General features: G+C 41.2%; 1 protein-coding gene across 1 annotated transcript in view; it reads right to left on the minus strand.

Annotated features, from left to right (window-relative positions):
- Window positions 1–27,314, minus strand: part of cntnap2a (contactin associated protein 2a) — a gene marked incomplete at its 5' end in the record, with an annotated part of 287,105 nt that overhangs the window by 23,568 nt on the left and 236,223 nt on the right. Inside the window, 4 exons of the mRNA XM_079181068.1 lie at window positions 3,591–3,827; window positions 6,461–6,490; window positions 8,776–8,994; window positions 16,803–16,973. Coding sequence (XP_079037194.1) covers window positions 3,591–3,827; window positions 6,461–6,490; window positions 8,776–8,994; window positions 16,803–16,973 — 657 coding nt within the window. The remainder of the gene's footprint in view (window positions 1–3,590; window positions 3,828–6,460; window positions 6,491–8,775; window positions 8,995–16,802; window positions 16,974–27,314) is intronic.

The raw sequence follows: 27,314 nt of genomic DNA on the forward strand, positions 1-27,314 counted from the left end.
CCGGCCACGCATAAAATCCCTTTCCATCAAAATAAAGCCACAGGGAGCCGCACATAAACTCACACATGATGAGACACAACAGGGCAAACATATTAAATGGCGAGAGAGAAGAAAAAGCACACACATAAATATGCCTGTGTTCAGGAGATGTAGTAAAGTGGGTGTTAAATTGCTGTGCTCCGGCATCTGAAACCAAACAATACATTGTTTGCCAGTACATTAACAGACCTAATGGCATATTCCAGCCATTCCAGGAGGCTTATTGATTCATGTAATCAAGTGTTGAGAAGATGAGGCATTATTTTTTCAATACTCGTGTTATGCTCTTGTTTGCGTTTAGGTGTGTGTGTGTGTATGTGCAAGCATAGCACAAGGTACTACGTCAGTAACGGTTGAAAAAAAAAAGGCACGGTGTGCGTGAAATTAAAGAAAATGGTTCCAGGGAAAGCAATGAGCCTTGGGTTGTGTGTGTTCGTGTACGTGTGTGTGTAAATGCCATGGAGTATTTCTTGACATGTTCGCCTTCCCAGCGCGGCAGCGGAGAAAATGTAGAACTACGCCTCTTACGAGTGAAGGATACTAAGTGAACACATTTATGCATCTTATTTTAAAGCTTCATGTCACCCATCGTCTCCCGCCGGACACAGAACAATAAATATTTCAAGCTACATTACTTCAATTCAATACAAGACTTATTACTAGAAAATAGGGAAGTTCTCTGACTGGTGCTGGCGTTCAGGCTAAACCTTGCTTCCATTCAGCTACACCACAATTTTGTCCTCTATTCTGCTGTGCACTGATATTGTTTCAAGCTTTGGAAGTCTGGGGAGACCCATTTTACCAATTGTTCTGCGTTAACCAGGCGAAGAGCTTGTGAAGTTTTCAAATAGCCTGCTTCTCACTCCGTCTGCTGATGCAGCTGCATTGTTCTGCCAAGATCAATGCTGCTGGGTATTATTTTGAATAATAACAAGGGAGCCCTGCCCTAAAGCATACAGAGGTTGCCGCCTGATTCGGACATAAAACTATAAGCCTGAAGAAAAGGCAGGACGTCAAACTTTAAATAATCCGTTAATGGGTAAAAGTTGGGATTTTAGTTTGTTCATCGTTTGTACATCGTCTTTACTATGTGGGGCCTTTGTGTAACCTGTCTTAGCCTTCTCTGCCCTGCTGAAAAAAAACAGAAGAGAGATTCTGATTTGCTGCCCAGAGCCTCAGCAACACACACACACACGCACGCACACACACACACACACACGCACGCACGCACGCACGCACGCACGCACGCACGCACGCACGCACGCACGCACGCACGCACGCACGCTCGCACACAGAGATTCTGATTTGCTGCCCAGAGCCTCAGCAACACACACACACACACACACACACACACACACACACACACACACACACACACACACACACACACACACACACACACACACACACACACACACACACACACACACACACACACACACACACACACACACACACACACACACACAAAACTGTCCACTCCAGGTCAGGGACTCTTTATGTGTGTGTATTTTATGTCAGTGTGTGAAGAAGTTTTGGAAAGGGAATTTGTGCAAGCATGCAAACCTCTACAGGTATCTACGAATGTGTGCGTGCGTGTCCATGTATATGTACATGTGCACATCGGCTCCATGTGACCCTCCAGGGCAGAAAAGCAGAAGAATGAGAGTGTATAATAATAATACTGTGGGGTCCCCTGAGCAGTGTGTAAATATGGATACAATGGAAATGCACTATGCAATTATGGCTGGCTTCATGCATTTTTCACTCGCTTGGAGGATAGGGAGAGAGGGGGAGAAGTTCAGAAAAGGAAAAAGAAAACAGGAGAGGGGCAACTGGGAGAGTAGAAAAAAAGGCAAAGGAGGAGGTGGAAGGGTAGATTCAGAGGAAATGGTAGAGAGGAATCGGTAAAGGAGATGAAGGAAAGAGGCAGTCGAGAAGAAGAAAAAAGCTGAAGAGAGAAAAGAAAATATTTTAGCTGGACAGTAGCACAAAGCGAAGCAAGAAGAGGAAGCAGTGAATCGTAGAAAAAAGCGAAAGGAGATGAGAGAAGACAAGGAAAAATAAGGCAGATGTGAGAAGAGTGAGGGGAAAAGGGGAACACAAGGAGGAGAGAATAAAGAATACAAAGAAGATGAGGACTGAAAGTACAGATGAGTGAAAAGAAAGAACAGAGGAGACAGAAGAGACAGAAGAGGAAGAGAAAAAGTCACATGTCATGCACAAGAACAAATAGACACAAAGCCGTGCTCTCTCCCTTTCTTTGCCTCTCTCTTTTCTCTGACACGCGCACAGACCGACTAATACACACACACACACACACACACACACACACACACACACACACACACAAACACCCTCGCACAGACAGTAATCTCTGTTCTCTAAATCCTTAAATGCCTGATTGGTCATGACAGGATTCAAAGGAGGTCTTCTCATGTTTTACACTAGCATATCATCACACACTGTTACCCTCTTCCCAGGCACACACACACGCACAAAGAAAGACACACACAAACACAGACACACACCCACTTCGCTTTCCTGTCATCTTGTCACACCCCCCCCCCCCCCCCCCCCCCGCCAAGAGCACGGGGAAAAACACTATTAGGCTTTAGGAAACAAATTAATTCACGTGTCGGGGATCAACTCTCTGACTGGGAGCTAGCAGAAAGCCTCTGACAGCACTGCAGCTCTTCTCCCCAGAGCATTTTACGAAAACTTGTTTTGGGAACTTTAATGCTGCATCTAATGAATCCCTGTGAAACAAACATGATGTTGTAGCAATATGCAACAGTGCAGGAGCAGAGCTACAGTGTGACATTTCTCATCTCTGAACTTCAAAAACCTGGAGCTACCCAGCGCTTAGGGAAGTGACTTGCATTTTGTTTTTTAGTTTGATCTCTCAGCTCTGCATTTGCACAGTTTCAGCATTCAGTGAGTGCACTCTTACGTCCGGGAGAATTGGTGAGTAAGCACCATATCACTCTCAATCGATGCCTTTTATCATAAGCCCAAACACTTTCAACACCGACAGCTCCAAATTGAATAGGAAGTGAGGACAATCACAGAGCACAGCCAAAACCACAGTGGGTTGTCAGGCAATGACGCTCATTGAAACACAACTACTCCAGCAGTAATCATGGCACTATTTGCCTCCGGCTTTGTGAACTAAAGAGGGACGATGCCAACGATAACGCGGCTTCACAAAGATGCCCGTAAAACTTGCTGGAAAAGTGTAAGCTGACAGATAATGACTCAGTGTGTCATCCTAAAATTTGAAGCAGAAAGGTAGTTTGTGAGGTTTGAGGAAGGAATAAAGGAAATAAAACAATAATTTATCTGCTACTACCTAAGGGAATTGCAAAAAACCCTGCAGTGTCGTCAAAGGGAAAATAAAATCGGACATAAAATAGTTCCTGAAAGCCCACACGAAGAGAGATTGATGTGTCTTGCAATTGAAGCTTGAAAGATGAAGAGCAGCATGATGCATTTGAGGCATTCATAGTCCCATGATCTACCAACAACAGGAGACTGAAAATGTCTCTCACCTCTGGTGCAGAACGGGCCGTCATAGGCAGTGACGGTGCAGTCACACAAGTAGCCATTGTACCTCTCCACACACTTCCCTCCGTTCTGGCAGTACATCCCAAAACTGGTACAGTGGCCTTGGCAACCGGGCTTGACCCCCGGCGTGACCTTGGCCCTCTCCTCCAGGTCGAGGGTGATGCCGTTCATCCGGAGGGCTCGGATGCAGCCCAGGAACCCCCTCTGCCCCCCTGCAGCACCTGAGGAGCAAGGAAGAGAGGGGTGGTGGTAGCAAGGAGATGTAGCATTAGGAGATAGGAAAAAAAAACAAATACAAAGAAGGCCAAATGGAAGTCAGGGTCACAGAAGTAATTCTGAATGTAAGAGGCTGTTTTAATCTCTTTATAGAAACGTTAATATCCTACCGCCTGGAGGAAGCCGCTGATGTCACGTTAATCGTTCCGACTGTGACGCTGTTCTTGAAACAACCTTCAACTCGTTTGATTTCTTCACTAATTAAAACAGCCTAATGAACACTGTGTCTTAATGAACATCTCACAAGTATACACGCGCAAATGGCTGCATGAATGCACATAAACTACATACTACAGACAAACACACACATTTGAAACACACCACACACAGCGCCCCTGATGCGAACGAGTCAATACAAGCATTAATGCTTAGCCTTGGGCTGTCGATAGCCATTCCTCTAAAGCGCCTCCATCGTCATTCTGGCCCTGCACCATTGCAGTCTAACTACCCATTAACTTGGACAGAGTAGGGGTGTTAAATAGATTAATGTGCACCTAAATGACTATAGCAATAAACACACTCATAAACATGCACCCACAGGTATATATTCAAACGTACAAAAGCACACCCACAGAGGATGGCAACACTGTATGGATAAGTACACGAGTATGGGCGCACACTCACGCACACTGTCATTAACAAGAGCCGAGGGGCATTTTAGTTATTAAAACCTCTCAATTGCATCCTTTGGATTATAGAAAAGCGTTCGTTCAAGAAGACGTGTTAAGGAGACTTGAACACACACTCTGATTCCCCCCTCAACAGCTGCATTCTCACACACACACACACATCTGCTGGCTTAGCCAAACAGATACAATAAGATTACTAATACATGTACTTTGATTTTCTCCAGCCGATACATTATTCACATATCAGGATGCAGCAGGGCTTTCACACGCTTTCTCTACTTTCCATTCCCACAAAGGGTTTGACTTTAGTAGACCTGTTAATTAATCTATTTTGTACCACTGATTGGCTGGAGGTTTCTGCCACCTGTTTACCCAGGTCTAAATCAGTCTCTGATTGAACGGACAGCAGGCTCTGAGGCCTGCAGAGACCAGTGCGGACACGTACACAGGTACACAGGTACGTACAGACACACACACACACACACACACACACACACACACACACACACACACACACACACACACACACACACACACACAGGTGCATACAGATTCTGTACAACTCACAAATGGTGTGTAATAGAGCCTGACTGATACTGACTGAAGTCAACATTGGCTTCTCACAGAAATACATGTTTTGGTAAGTACGGTGGCATACAGGCAAAGATGTATTGCTGCGCAGTAAAGTGCAGCAATATTTTATAGGTTGCATTTTTTTGCATGTGTGCTGTCATTCTTACTTCAGGTAAATATATTTTGTTCTATGTGTTCATCTAATTATTTTACCGTTAAATAAATGATCCTTTCTTGCTGCCAATGATAGATTTGTCTTTTTCTTTAATATCAGGGTAATACTCTACTGACAAAATACTGACATGATTACAGAAATTCAGACACAAACAGTAATAAGGGTCAAACACAAATGTACCATGCGTTTGCACCAATTTATTGTTTGTGATATGTGTGGCTCTTGTGTATGTTACCCTCTAATGATGTGCTAGTGAGGGAAACATTTTATATTCATTAGGCTATACACTGTATACACATATACACCCAATTAAAATAGATGTGATAAAATGTAACTTTTCAACCTTTACTGTGTGTTTGTGTTCATGTTGGTACACCTTCTACATTACTGAGTAACGATGAATGAAAATGCTGTATGCACTTAATACTGTATAGAGTTAAAAGAATGGACATACAGTCTGCATGTTTATGTATGTGGACTGTTATTTTAAGCCTGATCCTACAACGCAAATTGAGTCCACATCTACACCGACTGGCTGCACATCTGCTGCCCTGCTGTTCTTCCATTATCCTTGTATGGGTGGTTTAATAGAATGGTGGTTTGTCCTGTTTATTTCTGTAAGTCTGTCTGTTCTTCAGCACTGAAGAGATCCCCAAAACAGTGTTTGCCCACTCCATGTTTATTGGGGATGAACTTTAAGATGCAATTTGTTTTGGTTTTAGATGAGTATTTCTGATTCATATGGCCTAAATGCCATTTCAAAAGCATTCCTAACCCAGGAGGTAGATATTATCATAGAAATCCCATTTTACCTGCCCAGTGCTTTATATCTGTTAGTTTACAGCAATGTTTTTTTTTACCGACTATCTCTCTGAGACGTCCATAATGGGCTCGCTTCTGATGGAAAATATACTTGTGTTCTGCAATAATATACCGGCATTCCTCATACCTTTGTGTTAATGTAAAGCATGAATCCAAAAAGTAGCAGCATGACTGCATGAGAAGTTACATATTAAAAGGTGAATCAAGGCTTTATTTTAATCACAACTCGTGTAGAGCTGCAGCAAAATCCGATCCAAACACTCCGTTTGATCCGCGAGGTCCGTTACATTCCCGTTTGTGTGTACTGTGAGAACTGAAGACGTTTTGTCTGCATCAATGTCACAGAGGCATTTCATTATACTCATTAAATGTTACCTACTGTCTTGGCAGGTGAGCGAGGCAGGCTTCCCTGTGACAGGTGTCGCACACATGCAGTGAGTAGAAACAAGCAACAAGATGTCGATCCGGAAAGACAGAAAAACCAAAGTAGAAAAGAAAGACAAAACAATCCAACCATGAGAGAATTGAGCAAAAACATGCAAAAACATTTTTAAAAAAAGGTACGATGGTGAGCATTAATCAAGAGGGGAATCAAAAGAACAGATGGTGGCATTAAATTAATAAAATGTGGCAAGATTGATCGTTATGTGCATGTATGAAGTGAATTGGAGAGCTAAAAGTTAACAGTGTGAAGGAAATGACAGCAGGCTGATGGTATAACATTTACTCTCAGGGCCATTAGAGCAAATGAGCCACTGTGCAGTAAACACTAAAGCAATCAAATGCTTGATGAGGAGCATATTGATTGAAAGAGAGAGAAGGAGCTGATACAGCCACAGATATGAGAACAAGGTGGGCAAAGCTCCCTGTTGTACCTCCCTAATGCGAGATTATGTGAAATCATACAAACAGATCATGTCATCATTGTTTGAACTCCTTTTGTAGGTCTCTGAATTGCATTGTTTTTTTTTCTACCTCACTACTTTCAAACGGCTGCATCAATATCAATCAGAGACGAGGTGTGAAGTGAAAGGGGAAGAATCTGTTCAGACAAAATCCTGACGCCTGTGGGGCTCTCTCCCCACTCTTACCAAATCAAACACGGCGAGATGTCTATCTTTTCTTAGTGTCAGAGGCCGAATCTAAACCACTTCCCTTTAGTGACTGGGTCACTTCCTCTGTAACGTCTTAAAGCATTCCTCAAATGAGGATTAAGCAGGGATTAGAAATCAGATATGAGAAGATGCTGACACCTCTATGGCTGTTGTTACATACAAGTCTTTCCCTGCTTTCTCTCGGTCTTCCACTATCGCTTGTGTTTTTTAGATGTGTGCCACACAGAGCAGGCCCGAGGCTTCGCCTGTCTTCCTTCGACAAAAAAGACAGAGTACACACATGCAAATGAGGCCGAGGCGCTATCTGGAAGCCTTTTCGTTCCCCGGTTTCAAAGTCACCAGTCGCACTGCAACGAAACCTTTTCTCGCACCTTTTCATTTGACTAAACGAAAGTACAAATATACTGAGAGCCAAATTGGGACATGATAAGGAGAGGAGGCTTCAGCAGCGTTCGGATCAGCAGAAGTGACGAGACAGTGAAATTATATTATAAACGGGGATCAGGGGGTTGAGGCTATCACATCGCGATGCCTGATTGGAATTTGGAACAATCTCCTTCGGGCAGAACTTTTTTTTCCATGAGATAGTAAGAATTCTGTGATCCGCCTCAGCAGTTTTCCTTCTATCCGCAAATCCCTGAAACTATTTTAGCCCAAGAGTTTGGTTGATAGCATATTGACAGCTCAGCACAAAAGGCAGCATGATACAGAGATGTACAAGAATAAGAGGAAAACTGGACATATCTTGTGCCACGTGAACTGCTGATGAGCTTGAGACACATTGTGTGGAGAGGAGGATGAAGGGAACTAACCAGACCTCTAAAAGAAATGTAGGCATAATTGGTGTGATAATAAGGCTCGATCTGTCTGGTACGGAATGTGTGTGCGGGATAGGAAAAGCCAAAGGGTTGATATCGTCCTTGTGCAATAATAGTTTCTTAATCCACAGGAATATAAATGCTGAGTCAAAGTATTAAAGTATAAAAGAAATGACCTCTATAAGTGAATTAAGTTAGTTTTAGTCACACGCCCTCACAGCCAGCACAGAGGCTCAGTTTTAACTTTATCAAGATCACTTACATGGATTAATTTCTGAGGATGTGCGCGTGTGCTCATGTGTGCATATCATTAAACGTGAAATGGCTGTGTGTGTGTGTGTGTGTGTTCTGGATTAGTATGAATTTAATTAGCAGTGTCTGTGGCGAAGATGGACTGAAGCCTCTTTATGAGAGAACCCGGTGAGTTCAAGTAAAAGCTGCCACGCCTTTAACTTCTGAAACAATCAGACGTCCTCACAGTGGATGTCCGCATCTGAGGGCAACATTACTAGAAATAAAGACAGCACAGAATGTTTATTAAGTCAATCAAAGTACGGTTACGCTACTGATGTGTACTTAGGCATTTGCCTTCCACACATAAGAGCTCGCAATTATGGTGTGTTTGTCTCTGTGAGAGTCCCTTCTACACAAAGCGGGTATTCAATGTTGAAATTGCAATCAAATGTGTGTACATGAGTCATTCTTACACGTAAGCGCTGTTAATTGTCTGGATTGTGTGGGGGAGTGTGTGTGTGTCTTACCCACGTAGAGTTGGCTGAACAGCTCTAGCCGTGTGTGCCCCTGAGCAGGAGCAAGCTGAGACGCCCGATATGTCTGATCCAACTGAAGGACCGACTCTTTGACGTTTCGCTCGGCCATCACGCGATGCCATTGGTCGTCGTTGAGGGGCGCGGCCGAATGCACTGTCAACTCCACCGGTCCGTTTCCAACGTCAAAGGAGAAGGAGATGACTTTAGGAGCTGCATGGAGAGAGTGAAAAAGAGAGTCAATTCTCCTGGAATCTTAGATACCGAAGTCAAATGTTAAACCACATGAAGCACAACTTTCTAAAACCCCCAAACTCTGTTCTGTCATAGTCCTCTCTGCAGGTAAATATGCATTCAATTTCTAATCTAATGGCTCATTTGTTTCAAGGCGATTCATTTGGCTTGTATAGATTTCAGCTTTGCAATACACGACTGCTCACAGCTTTGGACAGGACTAATCTCACAGACAGTCGATAGATGCCAGGAACTGTTGGTTTTGCATGGCATATAGTTGTATCACAGCAGTTTTCATGTTTTTTTTTTCTGTTCTAGACTTTAAGAAGTTTTCCTAGTTTTTTAGGGAGATGAAAGCCAAAGAGTGAGAGAAGAAACAGAGAGACAGTTGAAGATAAATGACAGAGAGAGTGTGTTAATGAACAAAAAGAAGGAAAATTAATGAAAAATGAGGGCGGGGTGGCCTTGTTTTTCATTAATTTTCATCATCTTAGAGTAAGTGGATTTGTGTGTGTGTGTGTGTTTTGATGGAAATGCCATAAAGTTGATTGCTTCTCTGCAGTTCAGTTGCCTAAGATTTCAACAGAACAACAGGGGGCACTGTTATACCTTTTATGACTATCACAGGTCAAATGTTCATCGATATTTCTGAATTACAGTGTGAGTGTGTGCGCGTGTGTTTCCACCTACCACCTGTTCATTCCAGATGTTTTTGCTACTGCATTGGTGAGGTCACTATCTGATGGATTTGAACTCTGTAGGGAACAGTGATCAATCTGTAAACTGTGTGTGTGTGTGTGTAATCCCAGAAAAAGAGTGCGTGTGTGTTCTTATTTCAACCCCTGTCTCAACTTGACACAGTCGGTACATTATGTCCACACGATGAGACATTTTATTTTGAGACAAAACTAACTAGACATACTAGATATTATACAGCTTTACATGAAGCTAAGTATCTTTTCTCTTTCTTGACTGGAAGACACTGTTGGTTTGGAGTTATACATCGTTTCTGACAACAAATGCTCCATAACGTGTGGACCAAAGGTGTTTAATTAATGCTTGTCACTGCAAAATGTCAAAGGAATCATTTTTGCCTTGACCTATGAAGGGAACGAAGCGACAGTATGAAAACAATGAGGGTATTATTTCTGCTGCTGGAAAGATAATTTGCAATTGTCAAATTAAAACCCAATTTGACTCTTTCCTTAATGTGGTACTGTGAGGCCGCTGTATAAAAGCTGTGTATTCTGGGTGGTGCCATATAGTGGTTACTGGCACCAGTGTGCTGCAGTCTTAGAGATGATGAATAACTACTTCACAGCTTTATATATTACTGCTCCATTATAGCTTCATTAGGCTCAGATATTAGAATGGATCATTTTATGTAGTGGTCAATTGGGAAACAAACATTATTTTTTTCCCTTTGCCCAATCAATATGCCTCGCCCCATTCTCCTTTTCATATTGCTTTTATCTAATTATCTCTTTCATTCCTCTTCCATTTTTCAAATTCTTGATTCCAGTCTACACGACACAAATAGTTCTTATGTGGTCTTTGTTCTTTTGTTTGCTTGTTCTTTCTTTTCTTTCCAGCATCCCCACAGTCCCCTGTGTCTCTCCTCCTTTCCCTCCTTCCTCCATTCTTTAATTTCTTCAGTGTTCGTTATTTTGTTTCTTCATTTTAAGCTTGGTTTCTTGCACTCACCGATCCCTTATTAATCAGTCACCCCCCCCCCTCCCCATCCTCCCTTCATTCCTTCCTTGATCCCTTTCTTGCAGACATTATCCCTCCCGCTTGAGATGAGATACAAGTACACCAGAAATCATCTCAGCAAAAGCTTGTCTGGATGTGCATTAACCTATAAGCTCTGAAAACGCTTAAACATTCAACTACCCACAACACACAACACACAACACAGCGAGCCACAGAGTGTAAGCCCTCTGACAGGTTTTAGTACACTGAATTAATGACGTCTCTATGCAGAGAGCAAGTCTGAAGGGCAGGGAGGAGCAACATCAGTTATTTGAAATGTTGAAAGAAAGCCAAACATATATCAGAATACCCCGATAGAAACAAAGCTATAGCAATGCTGCTATAGAAACGCCGGACGGCATGTGAGTGTGTGTTTGATTGTTTGTTCGTTGTTTAAGCAGCACTGCAAAGCAAGATGGATGCCCTCCAACTTTCTTTTTTATACTCAGGAATGAAAACTCAAGTACCCTCAGAGCACAAAGCTTGCCTCATCTATTTAAATAGCTGTGATGGATGATAGAAGTGTTAACGTAACGTAGGTTTATGTGTGTGAGTTACACTTACATGTTAGCCTAGAGAAAGAAAAAAAAATGTTCTCTTCGCTTTCTATTAATCTTTCAATATGTAGGCTTAAGGAGCTATGTTCTAAATTACGCTTCAGTCTTTATGTGAAATAGCACTGCTTGTGTGGCTGTGCATATGCTATGTGCATGTGTGTTTGTCTAACGTGAAGTTTCATTTTGCAGTTTTTCAGCTTTCTTCAGATGGCTGGCAGTGTATTTTCTCTGTGACCTCTTTTCTGTTATACTTGCTAAATCTTTGTTGTTTGTTTCATTTGCTTTGTTAGTCTTTTGCTCTGTGTTCTACATCCCGAGGACGGCCGGAACAGTGAAGCGTTAAAGCAACTTCTCAAAAGCTATGCATCTCTTTGTGACAAAAAAAGGCTCTTCAAATAAAACTTTGTTTATGCTATCAGTAAAAAACATGCATGCCCACAATCCAAAGAATCCTGAGTACTTCTTAATGTTCCTAATGTGTACACAGAACAGATATAGTGAGATAAATATTCCCTTCTGACAGTTTTTGAAGAAAAGTCTGAAAAATGTATATAGTGGTGGCTGGTTGCCTTTCTATTTAGTAGATAACTTCATATTGCTTTACAAGTCATTGAGCCATCTGACAACTTTGGAAAGCTAGAGATGCATAGTGCTAAACTTCAGATGTAAACTTTGTGTCAGTCTGGTCTTCACATTAAAAAAAGGCAATAATACAATTTTATAAGCCGTGGTCCGAGCGGGAAAGAGCATTTCCCAGCTGGATCCCAGGCTGAAAGTGTTTATAACCTTTGGGCAAGACAATCACTCAAATTGCAGCCTCTTAAAGACTCAAAACATGGCACATACATACTTTCCACTGAGCCACAAAGAACCCCAGAAGTCAAGCCTTTCTGTATTTAGGGAGCTTTCTATCTGTCCCCAATCCTGTTACCAGTCCAGTTCACATGGTTCAGAATATGTCTTCTATATCTCAAATCTGTCTATGTCAAGATTCAAAGAGGAAAAGTGTCCGCCTGATGGCTTTGAGTCTTCTGAGGTCACAGTAACGTGTGTTTTGTACAAGGTCATGTGTGTGTTTTGAGCTCCTGCAAAGGCACAGCTACGCTATTCTGGCCTAATGCTAGTTATTTCATACCTTGACGGGATTGTAGCAGATACAGTTTTTGCACCAGCGAGAGGGCCGAGATTAGGTGTGTGTTTATGTGTGTGCGCGTGCATGTGTGTGCATGCAAGTCGCTTTGTGAGTGTGTGTCTAAACGTGTGCTGTGGGGCAAAACGTAAGATGATAGCAAGGGAGAGGGGAGAGGAAATCGATGTGGGGCATTTTGACAGCCTCGGGGGAGACACACACACACACACACACACACACACACACACGCACACACACACACACACTCACTCACTCACTCTATCTCCTCTGGTCTGCTGTGCAGCCGTGACGGACTAGGTACTTACTATATCTTTGTGTGTGTTTTTTCCTGTGCACGTTTAGAAGACAAAGACACTACACTGTACTTGCATGTACAGTGTAGTGTCAGCACATAGTTTTTTTTCCAGCAAGAATAAGCGTGTGCATGCGTTGGTGTGCATATGACTTTGTGCAAAACCAAGATTAACTGTAAGAAAGATTTTGGGAAAGAATATGAAAAGCTTATGCAGCATTTAGGTCGCAAACCAGCTGAGATAATGTCACCTTGCGTAATGGCTTTAGAAAGCACTTTGGCTCAAAAATCGTTGACTTTGTGTCTATTCAGTGGTAGGCATTTTGACACAAAGTGGCGGGCCAGGAGCACCAGCAGCAAATGGGAAGCAAGCCTCTCTGACAACACGTGTTCAAGTTCCTATGAATCTCAATAAAATGCAATTAGTTATCTATCAACAGCCATTCACAATGGGATTAAATTGAAGCCACTGGGATGTTAATTTGAGACGTTGGAACACGATCATAGACACCTGCTACATGACTTCAATGATGCGTCTCTGAAAGGACTCAAAGAATGTGAAATGGGGTGGTCCAAAACTGTCCCATTTTTTTATATGTAAGACGCTTTGTTCTTCTCTCCTCTGTTGCCATTTCTTCCATTTCTTTGATGAGAATGAAAATGAAATTCAAAGTCTCTGTATCAAGTCTATGAGTTAGAGTCTGAGTCAAGTATCGAGTCTAAAATGTTTCTTAATATGTCTATGCCAATAGCACTCTCTCAGTCCTCCTTTTGGATTTTAATGAATTTTAATGTTTTGGTGTAATTTATTATCAAGCTGCATCGCGCATTTGCTCCGCTCTCTCTGTCGTGCTGAGCTCCTCCAACTACACACACAAACACACACAGACACAAACACACACGCACAAAGCGTGAGTAGACGCTGTGGTGAAGTGAACCAGGTGAAGTGAAGGATACTTGAGATAATGGCAACTAAGCTTATTACTGTATGTACAATAACATATTTGCAAGTAAAAAGCCAATACTTTATCAATATATCTGTTCAACAAGCACGGACATGTAAATGAAAGTGAAACCTAATTCATTCCGCTCAGTCTTTCATCCAGCGCTGCTATGTTTACACAAGCACAGCTCGCACGATAAGGCAAAATATATATTATTATATTTGTTTGTAATGTTCTCTGCTGGCCGAGACAAAGCAGCCAGGAGGAGAGAGAACAGGAGGAACTGATACTGACGGATGTCTGTGTTCTTCATTCTTTATAAACTTCACTCAGAAATGCTATTTATTTTATCAACATTTCACATTTGTTTCCAGTGAAAAATCAATGGTTTTATATCGTGACTTTGCTGTTGCAAACACAACTGTTGCTGCTCTAGAAAAAATATTTAGATATATTTAAAATATAAATCTTAATCCTGTTCTGAATTGGTTTTTTAAATACTATATATGTTTTTAGAAGCAATTATTTCATAATCTAGTTCTCCAACACGCTTGGAGGGCTGAGCAGAGGGGTATTTAGTTGGTTGCAATCTGAACATTTGACTGCTGACATGTTCATACAAAATGATTGGTTGAAGCATTTTCTCCAGTTTTACAGTAGCATAACATTGCATTGATATTACAATAATTCTATAAATATCTTTAAAATATTTTTAATGAATTATTTCATTATTTCACAAAGCACAAATAGCTTTGTAGATTATCTGTGCAGTTTTCATATCAACTAAGATCACAACATTTTAATGCAATTTAATAAATACATTGGTTGGTTCATAAGATTCCGATCAATTCCCAATTCGTATCGCTCTCTTCTGTAGCATGAAAATTGTATTAGTGTTGATTTTGTTTCCCCGTACCTCCACAAAGCAGTTAATGAATGGAACCACGAGAGAACAATACCGTATACATAGCGATTTCTGATTCAAGATATCTTTAGTTCTTTATAATATTGCTATGGTTTTAGCGTTTTTGTTTTTCCATCATGTGTGGTTTCTAACACAAGTTATGACGAGCCCAGAAATTTATATTCATACACTCTTTCTATATTAACATAATTTATCATAATCTTTAATTGATTATTGATTTGCGGATTACCAAATAATCAATAATTATAAACTGCTCTACCCTCTTTCAATTTCTGTGTGTGCAGACGGCCTTGCAGTCTCATGCCCTTTTGAGTAGATGGCAGGGTGTTTACTCATGCTAATTAAGACTGGGACATGCCTTCAATTTGAGAGGACAATGGGATTAATCATTATACGAACAAAGGGAGGAACAATTCTGTGGTTTTATCAACACACCATCAATCTGACGTAGACTTTTCTCGAGAACAAATTTAAGAAAAAACGTATTCCACGTCAGCTTGGTGACAATCTCCTCTTCTCGTATGGCAGGAGTCGTCCAGGTCTTCTCCCTCACTTTCAGCCGAGGCCACAGAGGGAAACCAGAGCGCGGAGGCCCCCTTCACATTAGAGGCATTATCGCAGATGATGTAAGGTTATGCTTTATTTCAGAGTTATCTCAGTGTGTTCATAAGCATCACTTTTTCTCTCTCCACTGTGAGATCCTTTAAATCTGTCATAGCTCCGAACAACAGACTGTAGCTTTGACCTTTGGCAGGAGAAGCTTGTGAAAGATAAGGTTTGCAAAAATAAGCAACACCTGTTATGCTAATGTCTCAAATACATATCGAAACACATTTTATCATGCTCATCTCAGTTTTCAGGGGTTAGCTACAGAATGTCCAAAAAATAAACTTTAGTGTTTCAGTGTTTCTGTCAGCTGAGTCACCGAAATACAGATTGCAATTTAATATTTTAGATATTTTTAACTAGCTGACTTAACGATGCCTCTTTTCTGGTCGAGAGCTCTGTTTGTCTTGCAGGTCTGCCACGCCCCTTGCTGAGCACTGAAGCACCCACACCTGAGAGTCCTCATCTCATCAGTGGAGCTGCATATCAACCCCCGACTCCAGTGTTTCCCGGCCCCCGGTTTTGTTCACTCTGGGCCTGAGGCGCTGTGGGTTTTATTGTTGCGGATATCAAGAGCATTTGTACTTAATGGAAGCTTTGTAGGGGTTCTCTGCCTTTTATTTTGTAACGTTTTTCTCCTGTTTTGTGGCTAGCTAGGGAGTTCAGTATTGTTTTGTTTGTTCGTAGGCCAGCTGACCTCTTCTTTTCCAGTTAGCATGGGGGATTTGTTTATTAGGTTGGCCTTAGAGACCCTGACGGCTACGCTTCCTTATTTAGTGTGTTTGTTCCTGTTCATCTATACTGTGAATAAATGTATCTAATTGCCGCTGCCTTATTCTCTTGGTCTTTGTTAAACTCTTGTCAAGGTTTTTCATCACCTTTTATGTTACTTCCTGTGTACCCTTAAGCACACTATATAGGCCGTAACAGCATGTGTTTGTCTTTGTATTAGGAATTGTGAAAGAGTTGAAATGTGACACTGCAGATGCTTCCTGCATGGGAATATCACCATCTTTTGGATGTGTGCAGGCACACACATCACGAAATACACACAGATTACCCATTTCACTGACACCGTTGTGACCCTGTGTGTGGGTGTATGTGTGTATTTGTACTTTTAAGAGAGTTAAACGCTCACATTTCTAAGAATGTTTTTTTGAAAAAGGAGAAAGAGACAGAGAGAGAATATGTGTACATCTGTGTGTGAGCTTGTGTTATGTCAACCCTGAAAATGGGTGATTTGGTTAAACAGAGGTTTATAATGGACATAATTATTGCACACACCAATTACCTTAAATAAATGATTGCTCTCTCTTGCAATCACACAAAGTAGTGCACTATAATCAGGAAGGCAATTGACTGTTGCTGGTGTGTGCGTCAGCATCAGTGTGTTTGTATGTGACTCTGAGTGTGGCAGGTTGCACACGGCCCTATCACACTGGTGGATTAACCCTCACACTAGGCTAGATAAAGAGTCTGAGCAAGAGAGAGAATATAGAGGGCACAAACCGAGAGAGAAATGACTCCCATGCACACACGCAATCACTCAGATGCATCTTACATTTGAGCTCCAAGCGAATGAAGTCAGTGTTGCCCAGGTTTTCCAGAAAGACGCCGTAGGGCGCGCTGGTCTTGAAGTAGAAGGAGATGTCGGCGCTGGTCTCACCCTGGAAGGTTGCAAAGTGCAGGTAGGATGACGGGGTGGTGAAGGATGCGGCATTCCAGTAGTTATCTGTGGAAAAATAGGAATGGTTTTTATTTCAAATGGTTATGCATACATTTGAATTTCATTCCAAAGAGCTATCCATCTATTCTGGATAAAACACTGTTATCTCATGTCCATTGTCAAATGCGGCTCATTTAACATCTCCTCAGTAAAAATTATTTCATCAACTAAAACTCCTTTTCTGAGGTTTTAACTTGGCCTGTAATTTCCTGCAACTTCAATGATATTCAATAGAAAGTTGATCATATCATAATAGCAGAGGGAGACTATTTATTTTCTTCTAAATGAGGACCTGAGAAGGGGACCAGGGTACATGGATAGAGTGCTGCGGGATCTTTGATAACAACTTTTCTAATGACTTTTATGAAGCAAAACCAGTGGCTGCTAATGAAGACAAAGTAGCAGCACGCTAAACAGCCGCTGATGAATTATCGGACTGAGGTTGATGAAGTGACTTCTCTGCTGTCCCCTCTCCTCTCCCCTTGCCATGCCCCTGTCTTACTCCTGTCACTCAAGGAAGATGAAGAGCAGAGAGGAAAGAAGAGGACTCCCCACTTTGTCTGATGAAGATTTCTAGATAAATATAAAATGCTTATCCATGATGATGATTGTTGCTGATTAAAAACTAATCAGCTTATTGAATAATCATTTTAGCACTCCTTTGCTTCCTGTCAAATGTGTGAGTTTATACTGTTGTATGCATTTGTGTGAGTGCATGGCTGTAAGTGTAGGTATGTTTGTGTGTCTCCTGGCTCAGTGCGATAAGCGCTATGACAGGGCTGAGCTTCTCCCCTCTCCTCCTTGCCTTACATCCTGTCACCAGGGGCAAGGGCAGATAGTGGCCAAGCACACACACACACACACACACACACACACACACACACACACACACACACACACACACACACACACACACACACACACACACACACACACACACACACACACACACACACACACACACACACACACACACACACACACACACAACCCCCTGCTGATGCTGCCTTTGTGATTAGTGTGTTTGAAGTTGGAATACTGTTCATTTCTCAACGGGAGGTGCAGCCAATTATTGAACAAGGCTAATTGGGGAATAGAACAGGAGGAAGCCTGCAGAGGCGAAACAAATAATTAAGTTGACTATGATGTTCCATAATAGCAAGAAGGGCCACATACTGCAGTTGGTGACACTCAAATGCACAATCACTGACTGATTACAAAGGAATTGTTTAGATAATTGCAACAAATGCAAGGGCTCTAACGTACAATTTTGATTTTATTTTACAAGAAATACTTAAAAAGTTACAGGAGTAGCACTAAAAAATCTGTTTATACACATGCTAGCTAATTATTTGTTCAGTATTGTTTTGAGTAGACTGCATAAACAGAATCAGCCCTCACAGTACAAATACATCACAAATACAAACCAACATAATAACGTCTCATGTGCTTGGATATCTATTTGTATGCACTGAACGAGACCTCAAGTGCTTCAAGCAAGAGAGTAAAAATGTTGACAAAGACATAGAAGCAAGAAGGACACAAGGATATAGAAATACAGCCTGGAGGTGAGTCATGCTTCAGAATGAGGGAGAGAGAACAAGAGGAAAATAGGGAACTGGGAGGAGGTTAGAGAGAATGGGCTCAAAAGGGATCTATGGTGTGAGAAGCAAAGGAGAACAAAACATTAGGGGGTTGACAGAAACTGAGTGTTGGAGAGAAAACAGTGTTAGAGGAATAAACATGGAAGCCAAATCATAAACATCTGATTGCCCCTGTACCAGATCCACAGATCCACAGATGCAACTGCTTGGCTAAGTTCGGTGGCACATTTAACTCTCCAATATTGAAATGTTTATCAAACAAATGTTTCAAAAACTGACCCAGCGCAAAACTGTCTGACTGAGAGATCACACATATTAAACTGCCAGTCATAATGCATGAAAAGGCAAGGGGAATTAACTTCATGCCAAAAAATGTATTGACCACAGTAACAAAATGATTTTATATAAACTGAGCTGCCTGCCACACCAAACAGCCTTGGTATTAATTAATTGGAGTTAATTTGTGTGTTACTATAACCTCTGTGAAAGCAAGCCATTTCATTTATGTATTCATGTGTAAAAGTCTTACAGTACATAGAAACTAGAAACCCTTTTGGGAACCTTGTCAATGGTGAGCAAAGAGCACTTCAAAGAAAGGTTTCAAATGGAATCTGTTAAGGTTTTCTCAACAAGCCATTTTTCTCTGTCTAATTGGTTCCAAGGTGACGCAAATGCCCGAAATTCACATCCCGTTGTCATCTCTCCTCACGGACGCCCTTGGTCTCATTGTGAGGTGCACCAATGTAGTAGACGATTTGGCTTACAAGAGTATCTTAGATCTATCAGGATGTAAATGACCTCTGCTGCTCAGCTACTCGATTGTTAGACACCTCATTTAGTGGAGAATCAGAACAATGTTGGATTTTATTTCTTCTTTCAAAGCTTGCATCGCATGTTTTGCGGTCTCAAGAGTCTGTTGCTTGGTGGTGGCCTTCAACACTTCCAATCCTAGTGCGCCTTCCCAAAACCACTATTTGAAGCACTTCACAATGCACACTAGGACTGAGTGCAGCATACAAAAACAACGTAGCAGACCAGCAATGTGTATAGCGATCACTTCTGTCCGGAAGAGAGGACGACCATCAGTTAGCAGCATGTAATAATACAAAATCCAGTGAGTGGCCACGACCCACATGCTTGTGGAGGACACACATGACACAAGAATTTACAGGCTTTATAGCATTTATGCCCGGGTTTGTTGCTGCAATGACCATGAAGCTAAGAATACAGCAATGGCTCGATCTGCACGGTTTGAAGGAGGAAAGAATGTGGGTATGTTTGATAAATAGCTACTGTTTTACATTAATCCAAAGTTGGATTAAAACCTCATTTGGTAAAATGTTTAAGCCATACTAATGTCAACAACTGTTGGATGGACTGGTCGTGAAATTTAATACAAACATTCATGTCCTCCTCGGGAGGAGTATTATACCTTTAGTGATCCCCTGACTCCTCATGTGGCGACATCATCAGGTCACACATTCCAGTTTGTCCAGGACGATGGTTTAAAACCAAATACCTTCAAACTAATGATCCCCATGATCTCAGCTGTTCTTGTGTTTAGAGCTAATGACCAAATGTCAACAATGTAAAATGCAAAACTAAGCTAGTGAGGATTTAACATGCTAGACATCAGAAGTAAACCAATCACAAAAGAATCATCCCTCAACCATCATGAGCGTAACCAAGAAAAACTGAGCACATCTGCAGCTTCATTATATTCTTCTCAAATTGTCTGCACTTCATCAGTATCTTTCTATCTTTACAGATACATGATTCTTTACAAGCATGTTATGGATATCTTTTGGACACATCAACTAATTTGACTGAAACATGATGTTGCACTGAAAACAGCTGCTGACCTCTGGATTGGGCCACAGGGTCTCCTCTAGCCCACTGAACTGTAGAGACTGACATGATGTGAAATACAATTTGAGGTGAAGTTCGGGTCTGGAAGCCAACTAGATGATGCATCAGTCCGCGCTTGACCAGATGGGTTATGTGTCAGTACCAGCAGAAGGTAAGGATGACTAACTGCACCTTCTCGGGTCATTAACAAGGACACACACCCACACACCCACACACCCACACACCCACACACACACACACACACACACTAAATTCATGTGCATACAAATGTACACTGTTGGCTACAGGCAGAATAGGCTACAATTACTGCCACAATAGCTGATATTAATAACCTCATCCTGCATGTACAGTACACACAGTGTGAAGGGTGTTATCACTGCAGCTCGTGACATTGAGGATCTCAAGACAGCTACAGCGCTTATTACTCAGTTTGCTGGATCAAACACAAGCATCTCATTTCACTTTCACTTGCCACTTATTCTGCTACAGGTGCAACGTTGTTGGGTTGGTGAGGGGGGTTTAATCAGAGGACTAAAATAGTGGCATGTAACACGAGAAACAGCAGCTCCAATCTCGGAAGATGACACATCAGCGCCCCTGAGGGCATGTCTCAGATATAACTGTTCAAAATATAACACTTGAACCTACGGTATATCATTCGGAAACTTGTGAAACTGTGGCCCAACACGTATATACTTCTTTCGCGCTCATTTCCACAATTCCAATGAGACCTGTATTTCATCTCATCTACGTGCAATTGAACTCTGCGAGGCGTGTAATTTGATGGCCTAGGTTCTGTATGTTTACAGTAAATACAGCATTATGAAACTTCAGGTAATTAGTTTGTGTGTCATTTGAGACCTGCAAAGCCTTCATCAATCTCATTTTGTAATGAAGTTGCTTGTCATACATTTTTAGCACTAAACCTTCAGAGATATAATGATATAAATGGAGAGATGATAGCAAAAAGTTGTAGTGTATAAATAATCATTAGAGGAAGGACTGCATGTAAGCTGTCTTTTTCATGAATGCAATGGTATGCTAAAACTTTATGAGCATATGGGACTGTGAAGTGCTTTGGTTACAAATATTGCAAATGTGCAAATATTATACGATGGGAATTAGAAACACTCTTGTGTTTATTATTGGTCTTCTGAATCATTAACATGTAGGCAAAAACGTATCTGCTTGTAAGAGCATGCACTTACAATATTATCATATCATCATGTTAATAATTTTACGTATATTCCATAATAGTGCATTCATGCTGCAAGAAGATGCTGACCAACATAGTTAACAGTAAACAATGTCCTGTGACAAGCTCATAAAATAGTCAAACATATTATGCATTTGATCCCCTTAATTTAGTACAAAAAAACAACCCATAATAAATAATTAAACTACAAAGTACTTGTGTAACTAATGGTATTTTTTATGATTTGTTACGGTTTAGGTCTAAAATTCACAATGAACACATTCATTCAGACTTTATTTAAAAACAAAAGTAAAGAGCCCGCACACCAGATACCTCGACATCTTTAAAAGCATGCTAGGATGACATCAATTACAAAGACATTTTATGTGGGCATATGAACAGCGACAAATGGGTAGAGACCAATTAATTAGTTTTGAACTATCATAGGTGACCCTTGTAAGCCTTCATTTGTGGTCAGTCATGTGGCCAAGCATGTCTCATAGCAGGTGCATTATATTATAATAATGGAACACATGCTGCTTTGCGTCATTTGCAGTCATTTATTTTTATTCCCATCTATTAAAAAGTCCAAACCCTTTTAACATCAATAAATGAGACTAATTCCTCTCTGTCTGCCTGTATAGGCTTCTATTAAACTAGCAATGGAAATGGCCTTCATTAATGCCTGAGCACGTATAAAACACACACACACACACAAAGTTACACTCTTACATGCTCTTGTGCCCACCGCAGAAAGACAGACGGAAACGCACAGAGTGTGCATACGCGCATACATACACACAGTACCTCCTTGCTAAAACTTTCCCTGACTGCCCAAGACATTAGTCATTTGCCTATGAAAACCCATTATATGGCAGCCAATCACCATTGCTCTTAGTGAGACAGAGGTCCATGCTCAGTATGAGAAGCATCAATCATCACGGAGTACCAATTCACGTGTGAAATTTTTAATATATGTTTAATATGCCTTAATGGGCCAATTTATAATGTATGCTCCATGTTTCGGTGTCTAAGCCAGCACCTCAAAATCATCTTCATTTTAAAGTTAGTTTGTTCATTTGGTCACTCAATATAAAAGAGAGACATTGTCTCTATTGTTGCGTTATTGTGTGTAGCATATAATATATTACTGTTTATGAATTAATAATAAAATAAAAAATAAACTGGGTCTCATAATATCAGGGTTGCTGCTAAATTCTTGGGCATGTTGTACACTTATTTCATACACACACAAATCAAACGACCAAGTTCTTTATAAATAAAATATTTATTGAACTAACTGCAAAACTAAACAAATAGACAAATAAATGAATAAATGATGACTAAAACCAACAAAGGATAAATCAGAGAATAAGGAATAAATAAATGAGTGCGATGAATAATGATGATAATGGGGGCTCCTTTGGCAGAAATGGAATATAATAGTGAGAGTAAATATGTTTACTCTATAATCACAATAAGCTGGAAAGAGAAGACAATCCTCCCTCCTCAAACTAATTCCAAAACCAATATGTCAAAGCAAACGTTTCATTACTACACACATCTTAGCTCAGCATAATATTTTAATTAAAGTGCAAGTTATTTTGCCTTTAATGTCAGTTTCCTTTCATCTTTTATTTGTAGATGGTTGTGTCTCTGTGTGTGGGTGTTTGTGCGTGATTTTAAGAACCACATGTGGGTTCGTACTCAAAGTGGACCGGGGTCATATATATCTATATCTATGTCTGTAGCTTATTATTCCCTCAGCTTCTGCTTGTTAGTTTGAATATGTAAAGCATGTCTTGAGAACATTTTAGATGGTGAGTTAAAGATAGTATGCTAATTAATGTATAATTGAATGGGAAAATTAGTTTGGTTCTGTTCTCATAAGTTCAATGTGTCTCATTGGGTGGTCTCCAGTGTCTTCTTTAAGTCTTTTGAAGAAAACCATGATATCAGGTCCCTTAACCCGTAAAAGAGTCGGGATTCGATTAAACTGCCTTATGTAGTCAGAACCGGTATTCAATCCTATTGGTTCTCCTCTATGAGTTTATTCAGACCTCAGGTTGTAATTCAAAGGTTTGTCACTCAGCACCATTAGTGCCCTCGAGTTCATGCAAACAGTTCCTTGAAGACGTTTTAATATTCATCATCCTCATTATCACGTTTCAATATTCTTCATCCTCTAGTCTTAACCCATAACACTCACGGACACACACTCACACTCGCACAGTGGAAGAGTAAAACAAAGAGAATATGGCTCCTTCCAAGTGACAGAAGGATGTATCTTTGGTAATTGTGTCTGCCATACTGCTACGTGATAGACCCGCACACACAAACAGATGTGATGTCATGGGTCATTAAATCATGGTTTGTTTTTTGTGTTGGCAGCTCTCTGATGAAGGGACATTAGTGAGAGTGGCCCCAGATTGTTGATGAAGGGGCCATGATGAGTGCGACCCCGGTTAGGAGTGAGGGGAGGTGTTCTGTCATGTTCTGCAACCTCGACAGGCCACTTCCTGTCTCCCTGAGGATTGGACAGACTGAGAGAGCGAAAACAATCTGTGCATTAGAGTAAACCATAACAAATTGTAACCCTAGTTCTATTACCATCTCTGAAGCACAAGAACAGCTGTTCCCCGCATGGGGTGGAAGACAAAAAGCATCCAGCTGTAAAAGCCTCGACCTGAATGAACTCCTGAAGTTCTTGGGAAGAAAGGATGGATGTGGTCTGAGGGTAGCCCAGCTATGGTCACCACGAAGCAGCAAGCAACTGGGGTGCACCGACAGGGCGGTTAGTTCACACACTCTCTTAGCTGAGGTCAGTGCAAGCGGCAAAGCTTTAGAGTCTAGAGAGGCACGCTTTAAAGGCTCAAAAGGACCCTTCACCAAGGCCTTGAGAACCAATGGCAGTTCACACTGCCGGGAGGAGGCACTCATCACAGGGTGTTGCCTCCTGACCCCCTGCAAGAACCACTTCACGGGAGATTGGCCAAAGAACGGCCTGTTGCGAAAACCCTCGCGGCAGGAAGACATGGCTGCTGCATACACTTTAATAGTGTCATGAGACAGCCCTATAGCCACCACATACACTGGGGTCTGCATGTATTCGGGTAGGCACATTCTGATTGGCGGTTTACCCTTATGCAAATGTTCAGTGGGCGAATGCATTGGAGCATAGTATTAATCTTTGTTTATACTCTCGCTTGGCACTGTAGCTAGAGCCTCAGCATATGGTGAACAAGCTTGGAGCATGCACGGAGGCGTTTATGATCAATAGGCTATTCGTTGCGTTATTCTCGGAAACGGCAGAGGGCGTACAAACAAAATGTACTGTGAAGAATCAAAAAGACAATGAGTGTAACCGGCAAAAAGCCATAATACAAGCGCCACAATATCAAAGAGGGATTGTAATTATTTGTAAACTCAGATCTCATATTCATGGGCTACTTTATTGCCTTTTTACAAGCCCAGTAAAGAAAGAAGCCAGGTATTACATGCATTACAAAGAACCTACGGTTAAATACCCTGTAAACTATTTGATTTGTCTGGCAAAATATATACTGAATAGAACATTTTCAAGACCTCCTTTTACTAAAGCAACTAAATAGACCTTCTTTGTATAATCCCTAGACATGTAAATAGTGCTTTTATCAGTAAGCTATTTGTGAGAGTCACGTGATTGATTAATTCAGAGGTTCACGACCAAGCACCGCGTCCACTTGCGGACCCTTCGCACACTACACGCAGGGGGTGTTTACGTTATTTTCTGGCGCATACCTCAGACCGGCTTCACTACGGCAAGTATAAACTAAGCTTTACCCATAGAGTCAAGTAGTGGGCAGAGCCTGTGTGAGTTAGAACTATGGTATTCTTATACATGTCCCTTTTTTTTTTAACCGTGTTTTGAATTCAGCGCCGTCTGACTGTACAACACGCAGAATGCACTTATCTGCCCTCACACCCAACTGGGATTGCATAGCCCCACTCTATTATTCCTTTTAGTAAGAAAACTGAGCAGTCAATAGATAATATATGACGCTTTATTATCGTAATGATCATGCTGCCATGCGCTAAAGATTAAATCCATGTTTGCTTTTTCCTCTCCACAGGATATTACTTTCCACAAATCCTCCCTGGTACTTTGTTACATCACACAGCAGATACCGACATAACTTCCTCTCAATGCTGTTTTAATCCATTTCGTCTTAGGAGATAAATAAAATAAAGACAGCAGATGAGGGAGGCAGACCCAATCTCAAAAGACAAAACTACTTGATTGAAGAATTCATACAACTCTATCCTGAATCCTCTCAGTGGACAATATGTTTTTGATGCTGCTTTCACAGCTGTAGTTTGGTTCACTTGTTCCAGACTGAAGAAAAACATGATATATTTCCTTTTACTGTAGTTTTAGTCTATTTTGTGTAGGGATGAGAGAAAAGACTCCTGAAGACGCTTGATGCATAATAAACCTCCAAAGAACAGATTGTACTTGGGGCCGCAAAAAGGCATTAGTGCAACACATGCTGGCCGTGAAGCATTGCGTCATTTGATGCGCATTGATTAAATTGCTGCATCGTCTTCAAGTTGGCTTACACATAGAAAACAATGGTTGCGGTTGCTTTGGTGTGCATCACACACTGGTATGTGTGTTTCCAGCCCTGCAGCTACTAAATATCCACTTGTAATGGGAGCTATGCCTTATAGTTGTGTGGCTTTACATCATTAGGATACATTTTTCATTATCCATTTGACTTTTGATGAGTTTGTTTGAAAAGCCCACTCAGATTTAGAATGAGAAAGGTTTCATTTAGCCAAGTATAACAGCTGCATCAGAATGTGATGCACTTAATTCATGCCGACCTGATAGAGACACAGTACACACCGCGGGACTGACAAACCGCAGGTCAGAACAAAGTAAAACAGCACAGCACTCATGCGTTAGGAGGAAAGAGAGGTGGTCAATATGATAGAGCGGCAGAATCTGTGTGAGTCTTCCAGTTGACCCAAAGTCCCACAGTGAGCAGTGTGCCAACACTGATTAGAGGAATAGACAGGAAGAGAAACAGCAAGGATTAAACTTTCTCATAGGGTGTTCGTGTGTGTGTTTCTGCAGGACCTGATATCTGACTGTTTACCTGAGAAACAACCAAAACTACAACTACTAGATAAAAAGAGAATGAAAGGATAAGAGGGGTGTTTAGATGGGAAGTCTCTGAAAAGAGTTCAGATATGTTTATCTGGCCACACACGCATACATAAACACAAATGCATGACAGGAAAACATGCGTATGCACAAGTGCACAAAACCCCCACGTGCATTTTTCACAGCAGAAAGACATGTCACAATAAAGCAACTGAGTTTCTGAATGATCCGCACAATGTGAGTATGAGCAATGTGTTATCTTCACACTCAAGTGCAACCCTAGAATAACAATATGCCCAATTCTACTCCGCTATGCATGTGTTTTCTCTTTTTCTCTGTCACAATAGATTTTAATTAAAACCCTGTTCAAACCATCAGAAGCAAATTAAAATCATCAAAACAGGTTTGTTACTTTCAGAATGTATTGTTTTGACAAGACTTGCAATGTTTCATTTCCACTGGGATTGGGATAAAAAAAAAGTATTCTTCGACATGAGGGAGAAGATAATTAAGACCAAAATCTCTCTCCC

The sequence above is a fragment of the Pholis gunnellus genome (genome assembly GCF_910591455.1).
Source record: "Pholis gunnellus genome assembly, chromosome: 20".
Lineage (NCBI taxonomy): Eukaryota > Metazoa > Chordata > Actinopteri > Perciformes > Pholidae > Pholis > Pholis gunnellus.